General features: G+C 35.3%; 1 protein-coding gene across 1 annotated transcript; it reads right to left on the bottom strand.

The window, feature by feature from the left end:
* Window positions 1-160: 160 nt before the first annotated feature.
* Window positions 161-21,076, bottom strand: LOC148675194 (uncharacterized). The gene is made up of 9 exons (XM_088626277.1): window positions 20,906-21,076; window positions 18,377-18,391; window positions 14,587-14,598; window positions 13,744-13,758; window positions 12,903-12,914; window positions 9,026-9,061; window positions 8,616-8,643; window positions 6,753-6,938; window positions 161-1,099 (listed from the first exon to the last, which is right to left on the bottom strand). Exons 1-9 carry the CDS (start codon window positions 20,933-20,935, stop codon window positions 834-836), a joined length of 600 nt encoding a protein of 199 aa, XP_088482403.1. The 5' UTR covers window positions 20,936-21,076; the 3' UTR covers window positions 161-833.
* Between the last annotated feature and the right edge of the window lie 1,305 nt (window positions 21,077-22,381).

Genomic DNA, 22,381 nt, shown 5'->3' with positions numbered 1-22,381 from the left:
AAACAATTATTGCTGAATGTTTTGTGCAGTATTGATTTTTTTCTTGGTTTATATGATGTTGAGCTTTTTGAGACGTATCTGCACTTAATTCTTTTATTTTTCTCTATGTTTTTAGAATGCTTATGTGTTGGTTTTTCAGATATTGTAGATCAGAAACAGCAAGAGGCCAAACAAGACGTTTATTTATAATTCATTTGGCACATACATTTAAGGCACAGAATAGTACTGTTTTGTATAAAAGAATAATAACATTGTAGAACTCAGCAATATACAGTATGAGCATGTATGTTTGGTATTGTGAGCTGTCAAAACATCTTACCAGACACTGCTTGAGTATTTCTAATTTATCTTATAAAATATATTGATGATATGCTAAATGGGAAAACACCAGAATATTGTATAAACATCCTCTGAAGTATTTTGAAATCTCATCTATAAATGTTCTTATGATCATGATGCAAGGATGAAATCTGTGTGCTAGTTTAAAGATACCATAACATTACTGTGAGGCTTTATTTTCAGTATCTCTTTTTATTAGTAGAATGTAATTTCAACTGTTACTTTTCTTTAAAATCACTTGTATACAAACACACAACACATGGTGATGACATAAGTTATTCCTGTTTTCTTTACATGCTCAAGATAACTAACTTCAATGAAGATGAATTATCACTGACCCTAAAGTCTGGTTATTGTTGATCACTGTAAGCTTCTCAAGTATTTGATCATATATTGCTTTTTTTAGCTCTTGATTATTACTTGACAATACAATTGTATTGGAAGTCCTTAATGAGTATTCCATTACATTACCACAAAATAAACTTTTGCATGAACTAAAACAAACCTGGAATTTTTGTACAGAAATACAGAAGACTTCTTTCCAGTGTTGTATATTTTTTTATGCCAGATGCAAATCTGTTGACTGATACAACAGCTTGATTATTGATTTCACAATTTTCCAGCAATCCCTTAGATTCATGGAACAGACAGTCAACAGTACATTGTATATTGCTTCTGTACACCAGTCTGCTGCTTTCAACCACAACAGAGTCAGCATTGTAAGTGTGATGCATCACTACCAGAATGACAGGCTTGTGATCTGCAGAGAGAGCGAAATATTTGTTTTCAAATTAAACAACTGTTTTTATTTTAATTGCAGAAATATCCCTGTTCTTTAAAAGAAAATAAACTCAAAATTATTATCAAGATTGTACACATAACTTTAAAAAAACATTAAGCCAGTACTATAAAAATCAAGAGCACTGTTTCATAAATTAACAGTTTAAGATACTCATTAGGGTGCATTAGAGGTATTTTAACTTGCAGTGGCTATGGAAAGTATTCACCCCCTCTGACTTATCTACAGTTTATTGTGTTTATTAATTATTAAATTAATTAGAAATATAAAACTGAAAATGTCTGGTCGCGTTTTTCCAAATTTTCTATTAAAAGTGCTCAAACTGCCTCAGATTGTATGGAAAAAGTTGGTGAACAGAAATTTTCAATTCCTGCCACAGTTTCTTCATTGGACCTAGGACTGGGCTTTGTCTGGGTCACTCCAGAACATTGACTTTTTTTCTTTTCAAACTCTTCCAGTGTGACTTTAATTGTATGTTTTGGGTCATTGTCCTACTGGATATGAACCTTTTTCCTAGGTCCCATGTCTCTGCAGACTGCAGCAGGTTTTCCGCCAGGATTTCACTTTGCTGCTTCAATATTTTCTTTTATCTTCACAAGTCTTCTAGGCCAGTGCAGCAAAGCTTCCTCATGACACTGCCACCACCATGCCTCGCTTTTACACTGTCACATGTTCACTGTTACGCTGGCACCTAACATAACACTTACAGAGACCAAAAAGGTCAATTTTGGTCTTGTCAGACCATAGAATCTTCTTCCATTTGGTCTTGGAGTCTCCCATATGCCCTCTGGAAAAGTATAGTCGAGATTTGATGAGAGTTTTTTGTGACTCCCATGAAGCCCAAATTTGTGAAGCACCCAGGCAATTGTTATATGCACAGTTTCATCTCAGCCATGGAAGACTCTAATAATTAGAGTTGTCACAGGCCTCTTGGTGCTCTTCTTGCCTGCATACTTTTTTGAGAACACCCTGTTCTTCACAGTTATGCCATATTTTATTCCTTTCCTTTATTATGGACTTTACTGTGCTTTGGGGGAAGTATGATGCCTTGGAAATTTCCTTATACCCTTCCCCTGATTGGTGCTTTCAATAACTTTATCGCAGATTTAATTAGAATGTTTGTCTTCATGATAAACAGTACAGTACTGTTTCTGGGGGGCAGTACTAGTCAACTGTGGGACCTCCCAGAGATGTGTATATTTATCCTAAACTCATGTGAAGCACCATTAGTGCCTATTTAGGGTTGTAAAGGGTTGTGAATACTTATGCAATCACTTTTTCTGTTTATAATTAATTTAGGAAGATCTGTAGAATTTTGTTTTCAATTTGACATTATACAGTAGAGCGTTGTTTTGTTCAACAGCAAAAAATCCCAACTAAATACATTGTGATTCTATATTCTATCATAGTAACATATAAAAAGTCCAAGGGGGTGAATACTTATGATAGCCACTATATCTATATATAAATACCTAGGAATGGGACATAACTGTACACAGCTGTACAAAGGTTTCTGTTTTTTTCTACAGTTAGATTTCTATATCCATATTCTGTTTAAGTCAATTGTCTTTGTGTTTTGTTTTCAGTTTGAAAGTTAATCCTTTTAGATTGGTTGCATGAATAGCTTTATAAATATTTAGACATGAAAAATTATCTTAGTGGTGCCCAATCAGTCGATCGCGGAGTGCTTGCCAGTCGATCGATAACAAGAAATAAATTTAAAAATGGGCTGTTTGACTATTTACTTTTTTTAACCTAAAACTTTATTCAGATCTGTGCATGTAATGTCATACATGTTACTACCGTTGTGTGTGTTTAACCCTTGTCCAATGTGTTGTAAAAGTCTCTTCCCTGAGTGCTGGCTGATACTGGGGAGGCGGGGGAGACGACAGGAGCTCCTTAAATAGTGTTGTGTGTGCTACCCAAGTTCCCTTAGTTATTGCCGCACGAACCCCACATTCCCTACAGCGCATAGTGAAGCGAAACAGAATGGCTGTGACAAATAAGCCAACAGTTTGATAAGTATGATTGCCTTTTTCGATAGTTGTAGTGTTTGAGTGAAAACGATTAAGCAAAGAGATCGAGGAATGGGAGCATGATTATTTTTTGTACTTTCCGTTCAAATCTGCAATGCTAGCGTCTACGCAAAAATTTGAAATACAGAACAACATTTCAAAACTGCACACAAAACGTATGATGTGGACTTTCCGCTAAAAGTGAGTTTCAGAAAAGAAAAGTGGGAAACATTAAATCTCAACTAGCAGCAGTCGGTTTTCATGAAGCCCAATACATGAGGGAAAGCGGCAATCATCCATGTGAGCCATGCCCTGGCTAAACAAAAAAAAAATCATTCAGGGATCGAGAATTAAAAAAAACGTTTGCTGAGGCTGCTGACTTGCTGTTTGGAGATATCCAAAACATACATTTTTGGCAAGGTTCAGACAGCTGTTGCCTGAAATCAAAGAGTTTCTCAAGTCATCTAAACATGGCGAATATGCCTCACAAACTTGACTGAACTGCTGAATTTCGAGCTGCAGGGACACAATAAAAATGTCATCGACATGATCAGCAGTGTCAACACGTAAAAAAATGACAAGTGTTCTCAAGTAAGCTTCTCAGTACCAATGCTGACATTAAGATAGGATATTCTTTTTTTCTAAATTGGGGAACATTTCTTATTCACTGTTGCATGAGTCACTTGCTTTTATTTGCTGTCATTTTAGTGATGGGTATCGTTACTGTACTGATGTGTCCACAGTCTGTTTTCCCTATATCAGAGCTTCAAATTCACAGTGGTAGATCGTGCTGGACTGGCAAATGAAAAGTAGATCTTGCAATAAAAAAGGTTAGGCACCCTGGATCTAAATGATGAAAATCTCCTAAGAATTAATTCATTCATTTTTTATTGGCTAAATGATGAAGTTGCTGCTACTTCATATGGACTATTCATGCATAGTTTACCTTGAGTCATTATAATCACATTTTTTTAAATATGGACCATGATTTAATAAAATCTTACAAATTTAAAGAAATAAAGTTAAACCACTAGTAAAAGTGTAGATGCTCTTAACATCTATAACTCCTGTTTGTACCTAAGCTGTTTAAACTGATTTGTTTAATGTATTTTAAATATGACCTTCCCCCATATTATTCTCTATAGTTACAGTGATCTTAATATGGATATTTTTTATAGTACATAAAAGATATAATGCATGTGGTAACATCTAAATGGTCATATATTTCACCCAACTTCAGGGAGTTCAGTAATTGAGTAAATGTTCGTGTTGGTCCAGGAATCCAAATCAAAACAGTTTCATACATCACACCACAGTTAAAATAACAAATGCAACATTTCTTTTTGGAATACAGATTTTTCTAGATTATCATAAGACGTGGCCTTATTTATTAAATAGGTTTTACTAAGAAAGCATCAAATCTTTAGATATCTCTATAATCTTTAAATAACTCAAATTTTAAATATAATATAGTCATTGATTATTAAATAAAAGCATGTTTTCAAATTAAATTTGATTCGCTCTGTCACATTATTTTTACTTTAGTTCAGTATTCTGTCTGAAGCTTCCTGTTTGATTAGAATATCATGACTTCAAAAGGTAATCATGAAAATAGTAAAAATAGTGAAAAGAGTGAATGCCTAGGCCTGCGAGTCCTGCTGATGCTGCTTTGATTGTTTGATTATCTACTCAATACTGTTTCTGCATATAGTGCAATTGTATTATTGAAAGTCATCATGGATTATGGTGTAGGTCAGATAGTTGTTAGAATAATATATATATATATTGCATTTATTGTATTTTCTATTATATTTTGTACCACACATGTTTTTATTTCAAAGCTTATGATATGGAGCATTGGAAATAAAAATCCCAGCAGGTCAGAACTGGCCTGTATCTGTTGACTTTACTCATATTGCCAACACCCTTAGCTAAGCTACAGCTCCATGCCAGCAAGCCTTACTGTAGCTGTTACTAAGTTTTCTCAGTTATGCCTTCATCCTTACAATATACATATTTTTACCCATTTATACAGGGAAATTTTACTGAAGCGTGTCTGAGACCTTTGCTCAGAGATGCATGTAGTACTATACCCACCACCCCAACCAAATCATTGATCATTGCCTAAAAGCTCAGTCATGTACTTGTTTTTGAAGAATATTTTTCTTTTGTTGCCTCTTCATAGCAAAGGTTTCTGAAAAGCTACATGTCCATTGAGGTCATTTTGAAGTACACTAAAAGCATCCATAGGGAAGGAGGTGCTGGATAGTCATACATGATGGTTAGTGAAGATCTAAGTGTATTATCACGTAACCTATAACACTAAAACTTACAGAATTAAATGATAGAATTATAAGACAGCGTTGAATTCCTTCATCAAGTTATCATTTTCACCCTTCTTCAGTCCCTTTATTGCTAAAGTCTGTGTGATTGAAAGCACAATACAGCTGTGTTTATGTCCACATCATGCTGGTGTAGTCATGACGTCAGACAGTACAAATATTTTCAGGTAAAATTAGGCAAAGATGATAGGCAAATACTGTAGTTACTGTGCTGTTACTGTGTTTACAGTAAACAGAAAATATGCCTCATGCTGGGGAAAAACAAAGTACTAAATTAAATACGATGGGTCCTAGAAGCACTCAAGAATAAATCTCCAGGTCTTGATCATACTCTGCCAATTGTTCTTTGATAAGAGATACAGAATTTGTCCTAAGCCTCTAATAACACTTTTCCAGCAGTAACTCGAGGGGTAATAGCCATAGGAAGCTCGGCATTGCTAATGTTCTGTAGTTCCCATTAAAGAGGGTAGTAAAACTGAACCCAATAATTAAAGGCCAGTAGGTCTTCTATTAAGGATTTATTTTTTTAAGGGTCATCTGTTTGGAAGCAGGATTCTAGACCATATTCAGTATGGATTTAGAAAAGACAGGTCTCATTTCACTAACCTGTTAGAGCCATTCTTTCTGTAATCTTGTGCTGTTGTGATGGAATATCTTGCCTACAGAGATCTGAACTTCACGACCCCTGACCACCTACCAGCACGTCCTCAAGACAGCACCTGTATTTGCCTCCTCTCTCAGGCACCTTACTCTTTATCTACTGCCATGATTCCCCCAGCTTGTTTCCAAATAAAAGCACTAAGGCTATCCTGCACCTGGAATCAGTGGCCCTCCTTATCGTAAAACAAATATGCTTGTTTTCCTATACATACTATTCTGTATATTAATGTTATCTATTTTGTTTATTCACATATTGTATTGATCATCATCAAACTGCAAAGCACCATAGATAAGGGGCATGTGCTAAGAAAAATAATAGAAATAAAAATGTCTTAAGGAACTAAAATTAAATGATATTATTATGTGATGTCTTACTGGTTTCATATTATTTTAAGACTGGTATTGGCAATGCTATTGGGATTCTTCTACAATTCTAAAACGCACCCTGATGTGAAAAGTCAGCCCACATTTTTTGTTAAAGTGTTCTGAATTTACAGTTATACAGCACTAATGTAATTTCCTCTCCTTTACTTTCAAGACATTTAGTAGAAAATATTTAGATTACTAAAGAAGACAGTACGAACTAATAACTCTCACCTGGAAGGTTCTCAATAGCAGCATCAATATCAGTTCCAATTCGAGAGCTGACAGGGCAGAAAGCCACAATAACATCACAGTCTTCTTCACTCTCACGCTCTTTAATTATTATGCTTCTCTGAATTCTTTTAATGAAGTCGATGTGAGCATTCAGGGTCTGTCCAAGAACCCGGACATGGAGTTTAACTGGAAAGATATTATACAGAGATATACCACATAAAATGAAGAAAATTAAACAATGCTCCTGAAATGAATTAAACTAAAAAGGCTGAAGTCAAAACATAGTGTTTATCCTTTTTTTCTTTTTAGCCTACAATTAACAATTCAATATAATTTCTAATATAAGATATCATTGAACATAGTTGGTCATGAATTTTAATTAACAAACTCTTCGAGGTAAGCAGGAAATTCTTTATACAGCCACGCATATATAGCATATACAGGTGGGTAGCTGCGTCAGCATGCGTAGGCTGCAAAGGAACAAGTAATAGGTTTATTCCATGCTGAAAAAAAGAAGAAAGAGAACACAACGTTTTGGCCTTGGAGCCTTCTTCAGGTGAACGTTGTGTTCTCTTTCTTCCTTTTTTCAGCATGGAATAAACCTATTACTTGTTCCTTTATAGCATATACAGCTACTGACAAAATAGAACTAGGAGGCCAATTATTATTGCATGGAAAAGTAATCCAGGCTATGCAAAAAGTACATTTAAAACCTAAAAACAGGAGACATGTCTTTACAAAAATAGGTTGTGGGAGTATGGAATAAATTACTTAGCCATGTTGTTGATATGAAACCCTGTTTTATTTTAAGAAATGATTGGGTTAGATCCTTGAATTAGCTGCTGACTGCCAAATGGACTAGACAGACCAAATAGAGTTTTCTCATTTGTAGCCTTTAATATACACATCTGTGATAGATGCAAGTCACCCATCTCCTCATTTATGTAGTTTGGTTCCTAATTAGTCTTGTACTGAAGCTTTAATTCTGAAGCAGTTTTCCTAGACACACTATTCATGGCCTGTGAAAATTGTACTGTAGTGCCCAACGGCTTGTGAGTATCTGGCCATAGGTCCAATCTTCCTCAATCAGAATCATGCGCCGCCCTCACATATTCTGTGATAGGATGAGGAATGCCATGTGTGCATGACAGCCCTTTTTGTCCTTGGGTTGAAGTCACTCCCTGTTCTTGTGCTCACCGATGTTGAAGGTGATCTTCCTTTTCCTCCTTTCTTGCAATTTTATACAATATTTTCTTTCTTTTTTGTAATTTTATGTGGTTGCATTTTAGAATTAACATTGCTTTTATTTTTTTTAAGGAAAGAGTTATCCAATATGAATATTCTTTCTTAGATAAAATGTTAATAAAGTGCCATCTGGGTTGTAGTATTATTCTACAACAGACTCATCTGTGCCACGCTGCTTAAATCTCAAAAAAGATCCAGTTGTTCAGTGATTCAAGTTCTTGTTGAAGCTCAGTACAAAAATCAGAAAAAAAGAGTAGAATAAAAGTAAAAACAAAAGAGATAACTGATTAGTTTGGCATTTTTCCACTGGTATAAATTAAATGCTCATTTCATGGATTTTCCTTTTATCTGGCTCGTACTTTTTTCAAAAGTGATTTGCAGTGTATTGTGTGGCACCGTCCTAATTCAATCAGTTAATGGGTACACGAATTCAGGAGGAACAATTTAGTATAATCAATCAAACCTATCCTCCATGCACTTAAGAGTAACATTTTCAACCCAATTCAAATTTGCCAAAATTTAAAATGATGATACCATTCAATTTAAAATATACAGTGTATAATGTATAATATGACAAAATATACAATATATATAAAATTGTAAGGTGAAAATAATTACCTGGCAGTGTGGAGAGTGTGGAGCGAAGCTGTAAGAAAGATAAAAACCTTTTATATTTAATATAGTACATCAAATGTTTCAAGCAATGTTTTTTAATAATATATATTTACAATTTAGGTAATAGCCTGTAGAATTTTTATTTATTGAAATTACCGGTAAGACATTTTAGACAACCAAATATATATATATATGTTGTTGATTAGAACAGAGTTATGTTTTTTGTAAACCTTATTAGCAGAAGAACCAACAGACTGTCCACCAGGGGCAAACATGTTGTGCGTGATATAACTGTAGCGTATCTTAACTCTCTGACTTTGAACGAATCTAAAGTTTTTCTTTTTATATTTCTATTTTATTTTTCTTTTAGAAATTACAGAAAATATTTTAATCTTGTTTCCGTCTTTATTTACCACTAGATGGCACCCAAACTGCAAGATTATTACTCCCTGTCAAAATGATGTTGGAAGGCAAACGCAAATTAACACAAACTCACCCTTAAATCCAAAATAGAAGTATAAGTGAGACTTTTTTTGTAAAAATATAATTGTATCCTGCTGTCAAAATATATGTTTTGTTTTTTGAATCTACAAATTTAGCTATTGTAGAAAAAGATGACCTAAAATAGGTTTCAATATGCTGAATTTTAAAAGGAAAACGTGTAAAGGAAAAGAAGAAGGAACATATACAGGTAGTCTTAAGCATTCATACACAATTCTACAATATGTTATGTAAAGATCTTTGAAGTCATACAGCATATCATTCAGTATGACACACTCCCTGTTACCCAATAAAGCACTCCACCACAGAATCATTAATTAGACTACCTCCTACATACTGACAAAAATCCCGTTTACAGCTACAGTTTTTGAAGCACAGAATGTACATCTGCAGTAGTATGTCATTACAATTTAGACGCATGTGCTAAATTGCTACTGTATATATTTTTGCAAAATGCATACAGTATATTAAATGAATACTTTTTATTTACTTTTTATACTACTTATCTCTCCCTTTTCAGCCCTGTTTCATTGTTAGGTGTCCAACTCCTCACACCTTCAGTTCCAACATACTATATCACCAGTGTCTTTTCCCCTGCCCCTATCCTCCTTTCCTGCTGTCCTTGTAGAAGCCTGTCCAGCCACTGAAATTCACTACATCACATCGGTGTGAGTCTTTCCTAGGTCCAGGATTCCAGATTCCACACCATTTGCAGCTACAGACTGCCTCCCTGTCACTTGCCCCCTCTTTGCTGCTGACCATCAGGTTTATTTTTGGCCCTTAACCTTGTTGTCCACACTACCCTCAAGCTCCCACCCACAGCCCTGGCAGAGACCATCTAAACCATTCTTGACTCCTGTTTTCCTAAAAGGGTCATTGCTTTTGCTGTTATTTTGGGAGTTCCTGCTGGACTCTGTCCTCGTTCATTCAGTTGCAGCTGAAGAGATGTGGATCAGACAGGCCAGGGCACGTGATTTCACCATCAGATCTATGTGTTTTTATTCTAATTATCCTACTCTTTTATTCCTCTGCCTTTCCATCCATTCACTGACTAGAATCAGTAAGAGATTACTCACTTTTGATTTCTACACTATTTCTGCATTGGGTAACCAAAGCCTACCACAATGCCATATCTTTGTGTCTCTCCTTCAGGATTTTCATAACCCATAATGGAGTCCCAACCTTCCACTACCAACCAATTTCCTCACCACGAGACTGAACATACCCCTTCCAGTTCAACCAGAGCAGACGTGGACAGGTGCCTCATCACAAGCTGTCTCTCTTTACACAGACAGCCCTGCTCTCACCCTAGAACAGGTTACGTGCATCATTGCTCAGTCCCCTTCAGCAACTGTGGCTGGAATCTGTCCCTTCCAGAGTTTAGACATTTCTCCCGGCCTCTCACTGTGAGAGCGTGCTTTTTACTGTCTCTGTGACAGTGGTGTAGGGACAAGACACATTATCTCACTTAGAATTAAGTGATATTAAATATTACTAAGTGATCTTTGTGCCTGGACCAAGCAGCCTGTTGCCTGTCACAGGAATGTAGCCCCCCTCTGTGATCTCAGCCACAGGATGCCCTAGTGGTCTTTGCATGTGAACAAGTTAGGGAGTTGAGCTTATCTTTTGGATAAGGATTTTCTCAGGACAGTTCGGATTGGGTGTCAATATTCCTTTAAGATAGATGTCCACTGCTGGTGCCTGGATGTCTGGTAGAGGGATATAGGCACATCTGGAAATAATCTTAAACATCACAGGTCGTGGTCAATAATCCAGAAAGATGGCCAACCAATCAGGGACCTGCAGGGTGTGGGTACCTACTCCAAATGGAAGCTTCTTGAACAATCACCAGCCGTATTTTCCCCTAAAAATTAAAAACCATTAAAAAGCAGTGTATCACCTCTAACTTCGCCACCTTCCTTTCTCCATTGAACCAACTTGGCTGACTTAAAACAACAACCACATGCCTGCCAAACTTGTTGACTGAACACTGGGACATAAACATTTTTCCAAAGTGCTGAGTTAGAGGGTGAGCCTGTACCTAAAGACAGAATTCTGCCCAAGGACTAGCCTGCAGTAGGGCCTTGCAGCCAGCTAGTTACCACCATGTGCCAACTTGATCACGGGAGAAAACAGTTGTAATTTTCATCATATGGACTTTTCTCCTGAATACAGCATTATTCAGCAATAGCTGCTATGCTGGGAGCAAACATAGTTTCTCCCCCTCTTGGATGATTTGCCCCAATCGAGTAGTCACCACCCTGTGCAGACTTTGTCCCCATTTCATCTCAGCGCTGTTCCCCAAACAATTCATTTGATGGAATTAACTCTCAACACAAGGCTACAGCAGGATCTCTGTCTCTTTCCCCGATACCTGGAGCTGCCTAAGGGCTGGAGTGGCACCAAGCCAGCAGAGCATGTCAGCTGTTCCCCCATTGTACTGTGTGGCAGTTTTGAATCCACTGTTATATTAACATGTTCTTATATTTTTAAGGTGGGTCGCTGCCTCAGCATGCGTAGGCTGCAAAGGAACAAGTAATAAGTTTATTCCATGCTGAAAAGAGAAGAAAGAAAACAACGTTTTGGCCGTGAAGCCTTCTTCCGGGGTGAGGGTGTGAAGCTCACACCTGAAGAAGGCTCCACGGCCGAAACGTTGTGTTTTCTTTCTTCTCTTTTCAGCATGGAATAAACCTATTACTTGTTCCTTTGCATATATTTTTAGTTCATTTAAGCAGCCGAAGTTCACTGAAGAGTGCCTGAATGTGGAGTGCCTTATCATTTTAATGAGACTGTTTAGGAAATTAGTGTAACCAACAGTATACAGTACTAACCATAGTATCCTTGTTTTTATGTATCTTTTCAGTTTGATATTTTGAATGTTTTTATGTACATATTGTTTTTATGTATCAATAAATGTATTCTTTGTGTTGTAAATCCTTGTGAAGACTCCTTGTTGTTCTGCCAACCAGCCAAACTAAACTCATGCAATTTACTGTTAGGACTAAATATTGTGACAGATTCAAATTCACAAAACCCCTACAGTGGGGTCGACTTACAGGGGAGTCTCCCTGTGAGGTTGTGTGTCTCACTGCCACACCTGACAGCAGGGGTCCAAGTCCCCTGAGTCGACCCGCCCATCTGGCGGCCCTCAGAGGCTCCCCCGTGATATTGTTACTCAGTAATGAAGGATCTAACACCCCTGAGTCATCCTGGACCCACTTAACCTAATATAGGGAGTTTGGCTTCACACTGGTGAGGCCAGTTCTCTAATTATCTCGTGCATATGTGATCTTCAGGCATCTGGAGCGTCTCACTAGCGCTGGGTTAACTCCTTAACCGACACCCCAGATCCAGGTGCTCTCTTAGAGCCATGATACACCCATAATACACAATCCTATACATAAACTTGTATTGTCACATTAAGGTAAAAACTGTCAGTTTAGCAAAAGGGATGAAAAACCTATGCAGTCAATTTTTGTATGCAGTTTTTGCTGACATTTAATTTGATATATGTTCTTCCATGTGTGCAAAGAGAAATATTTTTCATGATCATATACGATTTAGGAAATCAAAAAATAAGATCCTGAAATGCAGATAATTTATGAAGATTTGAAAGAGAGCTTAAAACATTTGGTAGTACATTTTCATATACGCAGAAATTCATTTTAGATGGATATTAAATAAATGAGAAATACATTTTAATTGGCATATTCAGTAAACTGAACATTTAAAATCTTAAAATTTACATTTAGTAAAAATTACAATTACAAAGTTACAAATAATACTTACCACCCCTATTCCCTGAAAGAAAAATACAGTGATTTAATTTTTTTTAATATGACATATAAAATATGAACGTACTAAAATACATTTATTTTCATATGGTTTAATATCATATAATTTAATATGATAATATTGCTTAAAAATAGGCCATACTTCTGCAAGAGATTAATCTTTCTGACAGTGAACGTCAAATTTAAACAGATGGGTTTTGATAAAGTGTTCTATTTCTCTCATAAAACAGGTTGTAAAAGGGGCATAATCATACTGATAAAAAATGGAAGAAGAAAAAAACTAAACATTGTATGTGTATTTTACATGTATGCCATTTCTTCAAGGAATACAAAGTACAAAAGAATTAGAAGTTCTATCAATTAAATTCATAATCTGGTAACTACAGGATAAGACCTACAGAATAAAAAAGGAAAAAGTATAAATGCAAAAAATATTTGAGACAGTTTAATATGACATCCTGTACCAAAGGAGGTGAATACTAATGTAATTGAATTCATTAAATGTTTTTTTCTTCTCATTTTCTCTATTTTGTAATTGTGTGTTTTGGTATTTCCAGTTTTTAAAAATAAGGCAAAAAGAACTCATAAAGATTTTAGATTTTCATAAAAATGGTTAAATCAACAAAATTAAAAAAATCCAGGAAAAAGAGATGAAAAATGAAGATTTGAAATGTAATTTGAAAAAACTGGTAGTATATTTTTATATATTCAAAAATTTGGTTTATCTGATCACTCAGTAAAAAAATGTTTTAACGAACATATGAACAAAGAGTATAAAATATAGCAATTTACATAGAGCTAAAATTACTTGTTAACAATTTAAAATGAATACTTACCACCAAAGTGAAGACCTGAAAGAAAAAAATACAGTGATTTTAAATTGTTTAATATGACATATAAAATATTTTAAAAGTATAATAAATGTAATTTCAAATTGTTTAATATCATATACTTTAACATGATAATATTGTTTAATAATAGGTCAAACTTCTGCAAGAGATTCATCTTTCTGACAGTGAACATGTCAAATTTAAACAGATGTTTTGATAAAGTGTTCTATTTCTCTCATAAAACAGGTCGTAAAAGGGGCATAGTCATACTGATAAAAAATGGAAGAAGAAAAAACTAAACATTGTATGCATGTTTCACATGTATGCTGTTTCTTCAAGGAATAAGAAGTTAGATACATTAAATTCATAATCTGGTAACTGCAGGATAAGACCTAGAGAATAAAAATGGAAAAGGTATAGATGCAAAATATATTTGAGACACAGTTTAATATGACATATACTGTACCAAAGGAGGTGAATACTAATGTGATTTAATTAATTTAATGATTTTTCTTCTCATTTTTTTGTTTTGAAATTGTGTGTTTTGGTCTATAGGGTACTTCCAGTTTTTGAAAATAAGGCAAAGGAACTCATAAAGATTTTTCATGATCATGTATGATTTAGGAAATTAAAAGATGAGATCCTGAAATGCAGATAATCTATGAATATTTGAAAGATAGATTAAAACATATGGTAGTACATCTTCATATACAGTATGCAGAAATTCATTTTATATGGATACTAAAGAAATGAAAAATACATTTTAATTGGCATATAAACTGAACATTTAAAATCTTAAAATTTACATTGAGTAAAAATTACAATTACAAAGTTACAACTAATACTTACCACCCCTATTCCCTGAAAGAAAAAATACAGTGATTTAATTTTTTTAATATGACATAAAATATGAACGTACTAAAATACATTTATTTTCAAATGGTTTAATATCATATAATTTAAATGATAATATTGCTTAAAAATAGGCCATACTTCTGCAAGAGATTAATCTTTCTGACAGTGAACATGTCAAATTTAAACAGATGTTTTGATAAAGTGTTCTATTTCTCTCATACAGTGCCTTGCGAAAGTATTCGGCCCCCTTGAACTTTTCAACCTTTTGCCACATTTCAGGCTTCAAACATAAAGATATAAATTTTTTATTTTATGTGAAGAATCACCAACAAGTGGGACACAATTGTGAAGTGGAACGAAATCTATTGGATTTTTGAAACTTTTTTAACTAATAAAAAAATGAAAAGTGGGGCGTGCAAAATTATTCGGCCCCCTTGCGTTAATACTTTGTAGAGCCACCTTTTGCTGCGATTACAGCTGCAAGTCGCTTGGGGTATGTCTCTATCAGTTTTGCACATCGAGAGACTGAAATTCTTGCCCATTCTTCCTTGCAAAACAGCTCGAGCTCAGTGAGGTTGGATGGAGAGCGTTTGTGAACAGCAGTTTTCAGCTCTTTCCACAGATTCTCGATTGGATTCAGGTCTGGACTTTGACTTGGCCATTCAAACACCTGGATACGTTTATTTGTGAACCATTCCTTTGTAGATTTTGCTGTATGTTTGGGATCATTGTCTTGTTGGAAGATAAATCTCCGTCCCAGTTTCAGGTCTTTTGCAGACTCCAACAGGTTTTCATCCAGAATGGTCCTGTATTTGGCTGCATCCATCTTCCCCTCAATTTTAACCATCTTCCCTGTCCCTGCTGAAGAAAAGCAGGCCCAAACCATGATGCTGCCACCACCATGTTTGACAGTGGGGATGGTGTGTTGAGGGTGATGAGCTGTGTTGCTTTTACGCCAAACATATCGTTTTGCATTGTGGCCAAAAAGTTCGATTTTGGTTTCATCTGACCAGAGCACCTTCTTCCACATGTTTGGGGTGTCTCCCAGGTGGCTTGTGGCAAACTTTAGACAAGACTTTTTATGGATATCTTTGAGAAATGGCTTTCTTCTTGCCACTCTTCCATAAAGGCCAGATTTGTGCAGTGTAAGACTGATTGTTGTCCTATGGACAGACTCTCCCACCTCAGCTGTAGTTCTCTGCAGTTCATCCAGAGTGATCATGGGCCTCTTGGCTGCATCTCTGATCAGTCTTCTCCTTGTCTGAGCTGAAAGTTTAGAGGGACGGCCAGGTCTTGGTAGATTTGCAGTGGTCTGATACTCCTTCCATTTCAAGATGATCGCTTGCACAGTGCTCCTTGGGATGTTTGAAGCTTGGGAAATCTTTTTGTATCCAAATCCGGCTTTAAACTTCTCCACAACAGTATTACGGACCTGCCTGGTGTGTTCCTTGGTCTTCATGATGCTCTCTGCGCTTTCAACAGAACCTTGAGACTATCACAGAGCAGGTGCATTTATACAGAGACTTGATTACACACAGGTGGATTCTATTTATCACCATCAGTCATTTAGGACAACATTGGATCATTCAGAGATCCTCGCTGAACTTCTGGAGTGAGTTTGCTGCACTGAAAGTAAAGGGGCCGAATAATTTTGCACGCCCCACTTTTCAATTTTTTATTTGTTAAAAAAGTTTCAAAAATCCAATAGATTTCGTTCCACTTCACAATTGTGTCCCACTTGTTGGTGATTCTTCACATAAAATAAAAAAATTATATCTTTATGTTTGAAGCCTGAAATGTGGCAAAAGGTTGAAAAGTTCAAGGGGGCCGAATACTTTCGCAAGGCACTGTAAAACAGGTCGTAAAAGGGGCATAGTCATACTGATAAAAAATGGAAGAAGAAAAAAACGAAACATTGTATGCATGTTTCACATGTATGCTGTTTCTTCAAGAAATAAAAAGTTAGATACATTAAATTCATAATCTGGTAACTGCAGGATAAGACCTACAGAATAAAAATGGAAAAGGTATAGATGCAAAATATATTTGAGACACGGTTTAATATAGATAGATAGATACTTTATTGATCCCGTGAGGGAAATTGCAGAAATATGACATATACTGTACCAAAGGAGGTGAATACTAATGTGATTTAATTAATTTAATGATTTTTCTTCTCATTTTTTTGTTTTGAAATTGTGTGTTTTGGTCTATAGGGTACTTCCAGTTTTTGAAAATAAGGCAAAGGAACTCATAAAGATTTTTCATGATCATGTATGATTTAGGAAATTAAAAAGTGAGATCCTGAAATGCAGATAATCTATGAATATTTGAAAGATCGATTAAAACATTTGGTAGTACATTTTCATATACAGTATGCAGAAATTCATTTTATATGGATACTAAGGAAATGAAAAATACATTTTAATTGGCATATAAACTGAACATTTAAAATCTTAAAATTTACATTGAGTAAAAATTACAATTACAAAGTTACAAATAATACTTACCACCCCTATTCCCTGAAAGAAATAATACAGTGATTTAATTTTTTTAATATGACACATAAAATATGAACGTACTAAAATACATTTATTTTCAAATGGTTTAATATCATATAATTTAATATGATAATATTGCTTAAAAATAGGCCATACTTCTGCAAGAGATTAATCTTTCTGACAGTGAACATGTCAAATTTAAACAGATGTTTTGATAAAGTGTTCTATTTCTCTCATAAAACAGGTCGTAAAAGGGGCTTAGTCATACTGATAAAAAATGGAAGAAGAAAAAAACGAAACATTGTATGCATGTTTCACATGTATGCTGTTTCTTCAAGGAATAAAAAGTTAGATACAGTTTCAAAAATCCAATAGATTTCGTTCCACTTCACAATTGTGTCCCACTTGTTGGTGATTCTTCACATAAAATAAAAAAAAAATTTTAACCGCTCGAGCTGTTTTGCAAGGAAGAATGGGCAAGAATTTCAGTCTCTCGATGTGCAAAACTGATAGAGAGATACCCCAAGCGACTTGCAGCTGTAATCGCAGCAAAAGGTGGCTCTACAAAGTATTAACGCAAGGGGGCCGAATAATTTTGCACGCCCCACTTTTCATTTTTTTATTAGTTAAAAAAGTTTCAAAAATCCAATAGATTTCGTTCCACTTCACAATTGTGTCCCACTTGTTGGTGATTCTTCACATAAAATAAAAAATTTATATCTTTATGTTTGAAGCCTGAAATGTGGCAAAAGGTTGAAAAGTTCAAGGGGGCCGAATACTTTCGCAAGGCACTGTACATTAAATTCATAATCTGGTAACTGCAGGATAAGACCTACAGAATAAAAATGGAAAAGGTATAGATGCAAAATATATTTGAGACACGGTTTAATATGACATATACTGTACCAAAGGAGGTGAATACTAATGTGATTTAATTAATTTAATGATTTTTCTTCTCATTTTTTTGTTTTGAAATTGTGTGTTTTGGTCTATAGGGTACTTCCAGTTTTTGAAAATAAGGCAAAGGAACTCATAAAGATTTTTCATGATCATGTATGATTTAGGAAATTAAAAAATGAGATCCTGAAATGCAGATAATCTATGAATATTTGAAAGATAGATTAAAACATTTGGTAGTACATTTTCATATACAGTATGCAGAAATTCATTTAATATGGATACTAAAGAAATGAAAAATACATTTTAATTGGCATATAAACTGAACATTTAAAATATTAAAATTTACATTGAGTAAAAATGATGAAGTTCCAAATAATACTTACCACTACCCCTCTTGCCTGAAAGAAAAATAAGGTGATTTTAAATTGTTTATCCTCATTGTACATATTTAAAATAATTTATAAAAGGAAGTGTTCAGTTCAGTACATATATAATTATGTATCATAATCACACTGGAACCTGTTAGATGAATCACACTTAAAATATTCTTACAGTTTCTCTTTATGTACTGAAGCACAGCCTGAAATCCTTTTTTTCAGGTTATGAGCCCCAATGAAACATGAGTTCTTTATACAATAAATATAAACAGGTTTAAGTGCACCCTCTCCCAGGTTTGTGCAAAACTTGACTAATGTATATTAGAATTTATATAAATACCTGCCAGGGGTCCCATAATATTTTTTTAATTAAGGTCAATCTTCTTCTAAAGTGGCGTGAAGACAACAACCTCACCCTCAACGTCAGCAAAACCAAGGAACTGATCGTTGATTTCAGGAAACTGCAAAACGGACATGACCCTATCCACATCAACGGGACCGAAGTTGAAAGGGTCAGTAACTTTAAATTCCTTGGTGTCCATATCACCGATGACCTCACATGGTCTCTCAATGCCACCTGTCTGATCAAGAAAGCGCAACTTCCTCAGACGGTTGAAGAAGGCTAAGATATGTGCCCAGATCCTCACTAACTTTTACAAATGCACTACAGAAAGCACACTGACAGGTTGCATCACAGTGTGGTATGGCAACTGCAGTATTGCCGACCGCAAAGCCCTACAGCGAGTGGTGAAAACTGCCCAGTCCATCACTGGTGTTGCCCTCCCATCCATACAGGACAATTATGACAGACGGTGCTTAAGGAAACCCCTAAGCATCATCAAATACCTCACACATCCCAGCTACAGACTGTATGACCGTCTACCATGTGGAAAACGGTACCAGAGCATTCAGGCCCGGACTACAAGACTCAGAGACAGTTTTTACCCCCGCACTATCAAACTATTAAAATCCCAGCCTCTCTCACTCTCACCTATGATCTGAACCCCACAGTGCCTTCTTTCTTACCAAAAACTCACACATTGAAATTTACCTCTACCTTACATGTCAAAAAGCTCACTCCCCATAATTTCTATCCTTTTATTTCATTCTGTTCATGCATGTTTTTGCACATTACCTGTTACCTTTTTGTTGTTTTGCATTGCATTGTCTATCTTCTAAATTAAATTAAGCAACGGCATGCCATTTTGAAAGTTGCATATTGCATGTTGCATGTTGAGACAATTGCCTGGACAATGACACAGAGCGGAGCGAATCTGCAAATAAATGCAAGGGTAATAAAAGGTGCAGTTCGGCTTGGTATCGATAGCCTCCACTACACTTCCCACATCCTGCTTGTCTTGAATCTGTGTGAATGCGTCCTCTTACCACTAGGGCACACAGTGTTTTCTAGCAGAATTATTTCTTATTCTTTCTGTCTCTGGACTTGAGCTGCTGATCGCTCACCATTTTCCTTCATGATCGTGTTAATTTCTTGCATAATAGGAATTGGGAAAAGAAAAGAGACATCACCAGCTACTGTAATTCATTACAAAAATAAAATGTATAGTTGTGTGTGTTTTCATGTCTTAAAATTATTTAACATATGCTTGATGTTATTTACCTGGGCAACTTCTGTGGCTTTGATGAACCAATAAAATCTTATTTGTATCATTTGTAGTAAATAAAATATAAATTAAACAGATTAAATGAAGCTACCATTTTGGTTACATCTAACATAGCAAGTGCCATCTAGCTTTTTGTTAACAAGTGCCACCTACCAGTTCGTTTTAAGCTATGAAGGGCTGAAAGCAGTGTGCCAGACAGGACTAAGGTGTGCTTTCCACTGACAAGGACTTTGACATGCATTCTAGATGGCTGCATCTGTACAAGTAAGTCCACTGAAATGGTCCATCACAACAGTGGGAAGCTTGCATAGGAGAGCAATTAGCACATTGTCATGCATCTATTGCCAATTTTTTATTTTTCTCATAAAAGGAAAACATTTATAATTGAAAAACTTTATAATAAGGTAGAAAAAAAGGTTTTTGCTTTCAGGTCTGTTTCTGTGGTAGCTGTATCAGTGGTACAGCTAGTGCTGCACACAATAAATTCACATTATGGTCAACAAAAAAAACCTAAGTTTCTGTGCTATATGTTTGAATTGTTTTGAATTTTTATGAGTAGCAGCATTGCTTTAATTGCTTAAACAGCTTTTGTAATGTAGCTTTTGTCTGTCTCCAAACTTAAAACTAAATGCCACATGATATATGTTCTTTGGAACTATTTCTGGAGTACTTTTCTAGCTTCTGTAAAATGTAATATTTGGAAGGTCATTGTTGGTACAATCACAGAGAGAAACACATTGAAAATCATCTTTGACTTTGATGAAGATATATCTATTATAGTAATATACAAATATTGTCCATTAAGGTTGATACCTAGTTCTACCTCACATGCTAACATGCTAAATCATGCTTACCAGTATTGGCAGCAACTTAAACTTAAACATTTCCTAGATGTAAGACTGTGAATTACCTGAGATATGACTGAGCTTGCTTGTCCCATCTTCTTTTATCTTAGACGAAATGCAGTATAACTGAATCCAAATGTTCCTTCCTTGAAGCTCGGTATAAAGTAATAAGACTTGAGGCCTGCAGTTGCATTGAGAAGTGACTTTCTGTTGTTCTCAACATAGCAGCAGGAATGGAAGTGAAACTGAAACCTAAATGTTTCAATGCAGAAACAGGAGGAGGAGCTAAGGTTACAGCACTGCTGGTTTCTGAGGACATTATCTGACCAATTTCCATTTATCTTTTTTGGTAGTTTCATGTCCTGATCAAATATCACATCATCATCCTTATTAAAATAATAATAACATGCTTTTCATGTAAAGAATTCCAAAAAACTGTACATATGTAACAATGTAAGTAATAAAACCCACTATTAAAAATAGATTTAAAAACACATTTTATTTTCAAATACTATTTTGGAGTACATTCCACATCTATGGTCTGAGGTCTGGTCCTGGGGACAGACAAGAGACATTGATCAAATCATTACAATACAATAGAAAGTAGCAGCTGGTGATATAACTGGACATTAAATTAGATACTGTATGTAGCAGGGGAGACAAACCATTCAGAGTCTCAAAAACTATGGGTGAGGTCTTTAAAAGTGAATACTAAACTGAAAGCTGGTGTAGAGCTTAGTGAACAAGGAAAATAGCCATCAGAGCAGGTCCTAAAATTCTAGATGCTGAACTTTGAAAGTGCTGCAATTTGTTCAGTGAAGTCATTGAATTCTGGCTGCTTTCTCCCAACCTTTGCTCCTCTAATTCTGGTCTGTCCCCCAAGCCCACCTACACTCTATGGGTGACAGGGTCTACTTCTGTTATGCCCCTAAGCTCTGGAATTCTCTCCCCAAGGATATCAGAGAGTCACCTTCTCTAAACTCCTTTAAATCCAGACTCAAAACCCTCTTCTTTTGAAGAAGCCTTTTTTACCACTCTGCTCCTACTGTATTTAGTACCACCATCTACTGTCTCCTCTGTGAATTCTCATCGTGTTTCACTTGTATATTTTTATTGTTTATTTTTAATTGTTGTTGTTGCTGTTGCCAGTCTGTAAAGCGCTTTGAGAAGCTACCTTTAAAGGCACTATATAAAATAAAGTTAATTATTATTATTATAACAATATTCTTTCATCATTAAATTAAGACAAGAATAATACCATTGACTAGAAGATCACTAATAAAAACATAAAACAGTCTGCCATGATACAGATGGCATATCTTATTGTGAGGGTTGCCAAAATACAGAATATATCACAATTGCAAACAGACACAAAACAAAGAAATATGCATTTAGTATACCATTCAACTACACTATCTCGTTAATCAGCCTCGTTAATACAGATTCTACATTAGATACTCATTAGTAAATATGTTACTTATACAAATTAAATTTATATCAACCTGTGTTGAGGTATTGGATTTATACTCATTCAGTATGGA

The sequence above is a fragment of the Lepisosteus platostomus genome, chromosome 3, assembly GCF_059453375.1.
Source record: "Lepisosteus platostomus isolate fLepPlt1 chromosome 3, fLepPlt1.hap1, whole genome shotgun sequence".
NCBI classification, from domain to species: domain Eukaryota; kingdom Metazoa; phylum Chordata; class Actinopteri; order Semionotiformes; family Lepisosteidae; genus Lepisosteus; species Lepisosteus platostomus.
The sequence above is the reverse complement of the archived record's forward strand: the minus strand, read 5'-3'. Positions and strand labels throughout refer to the sequence as shown.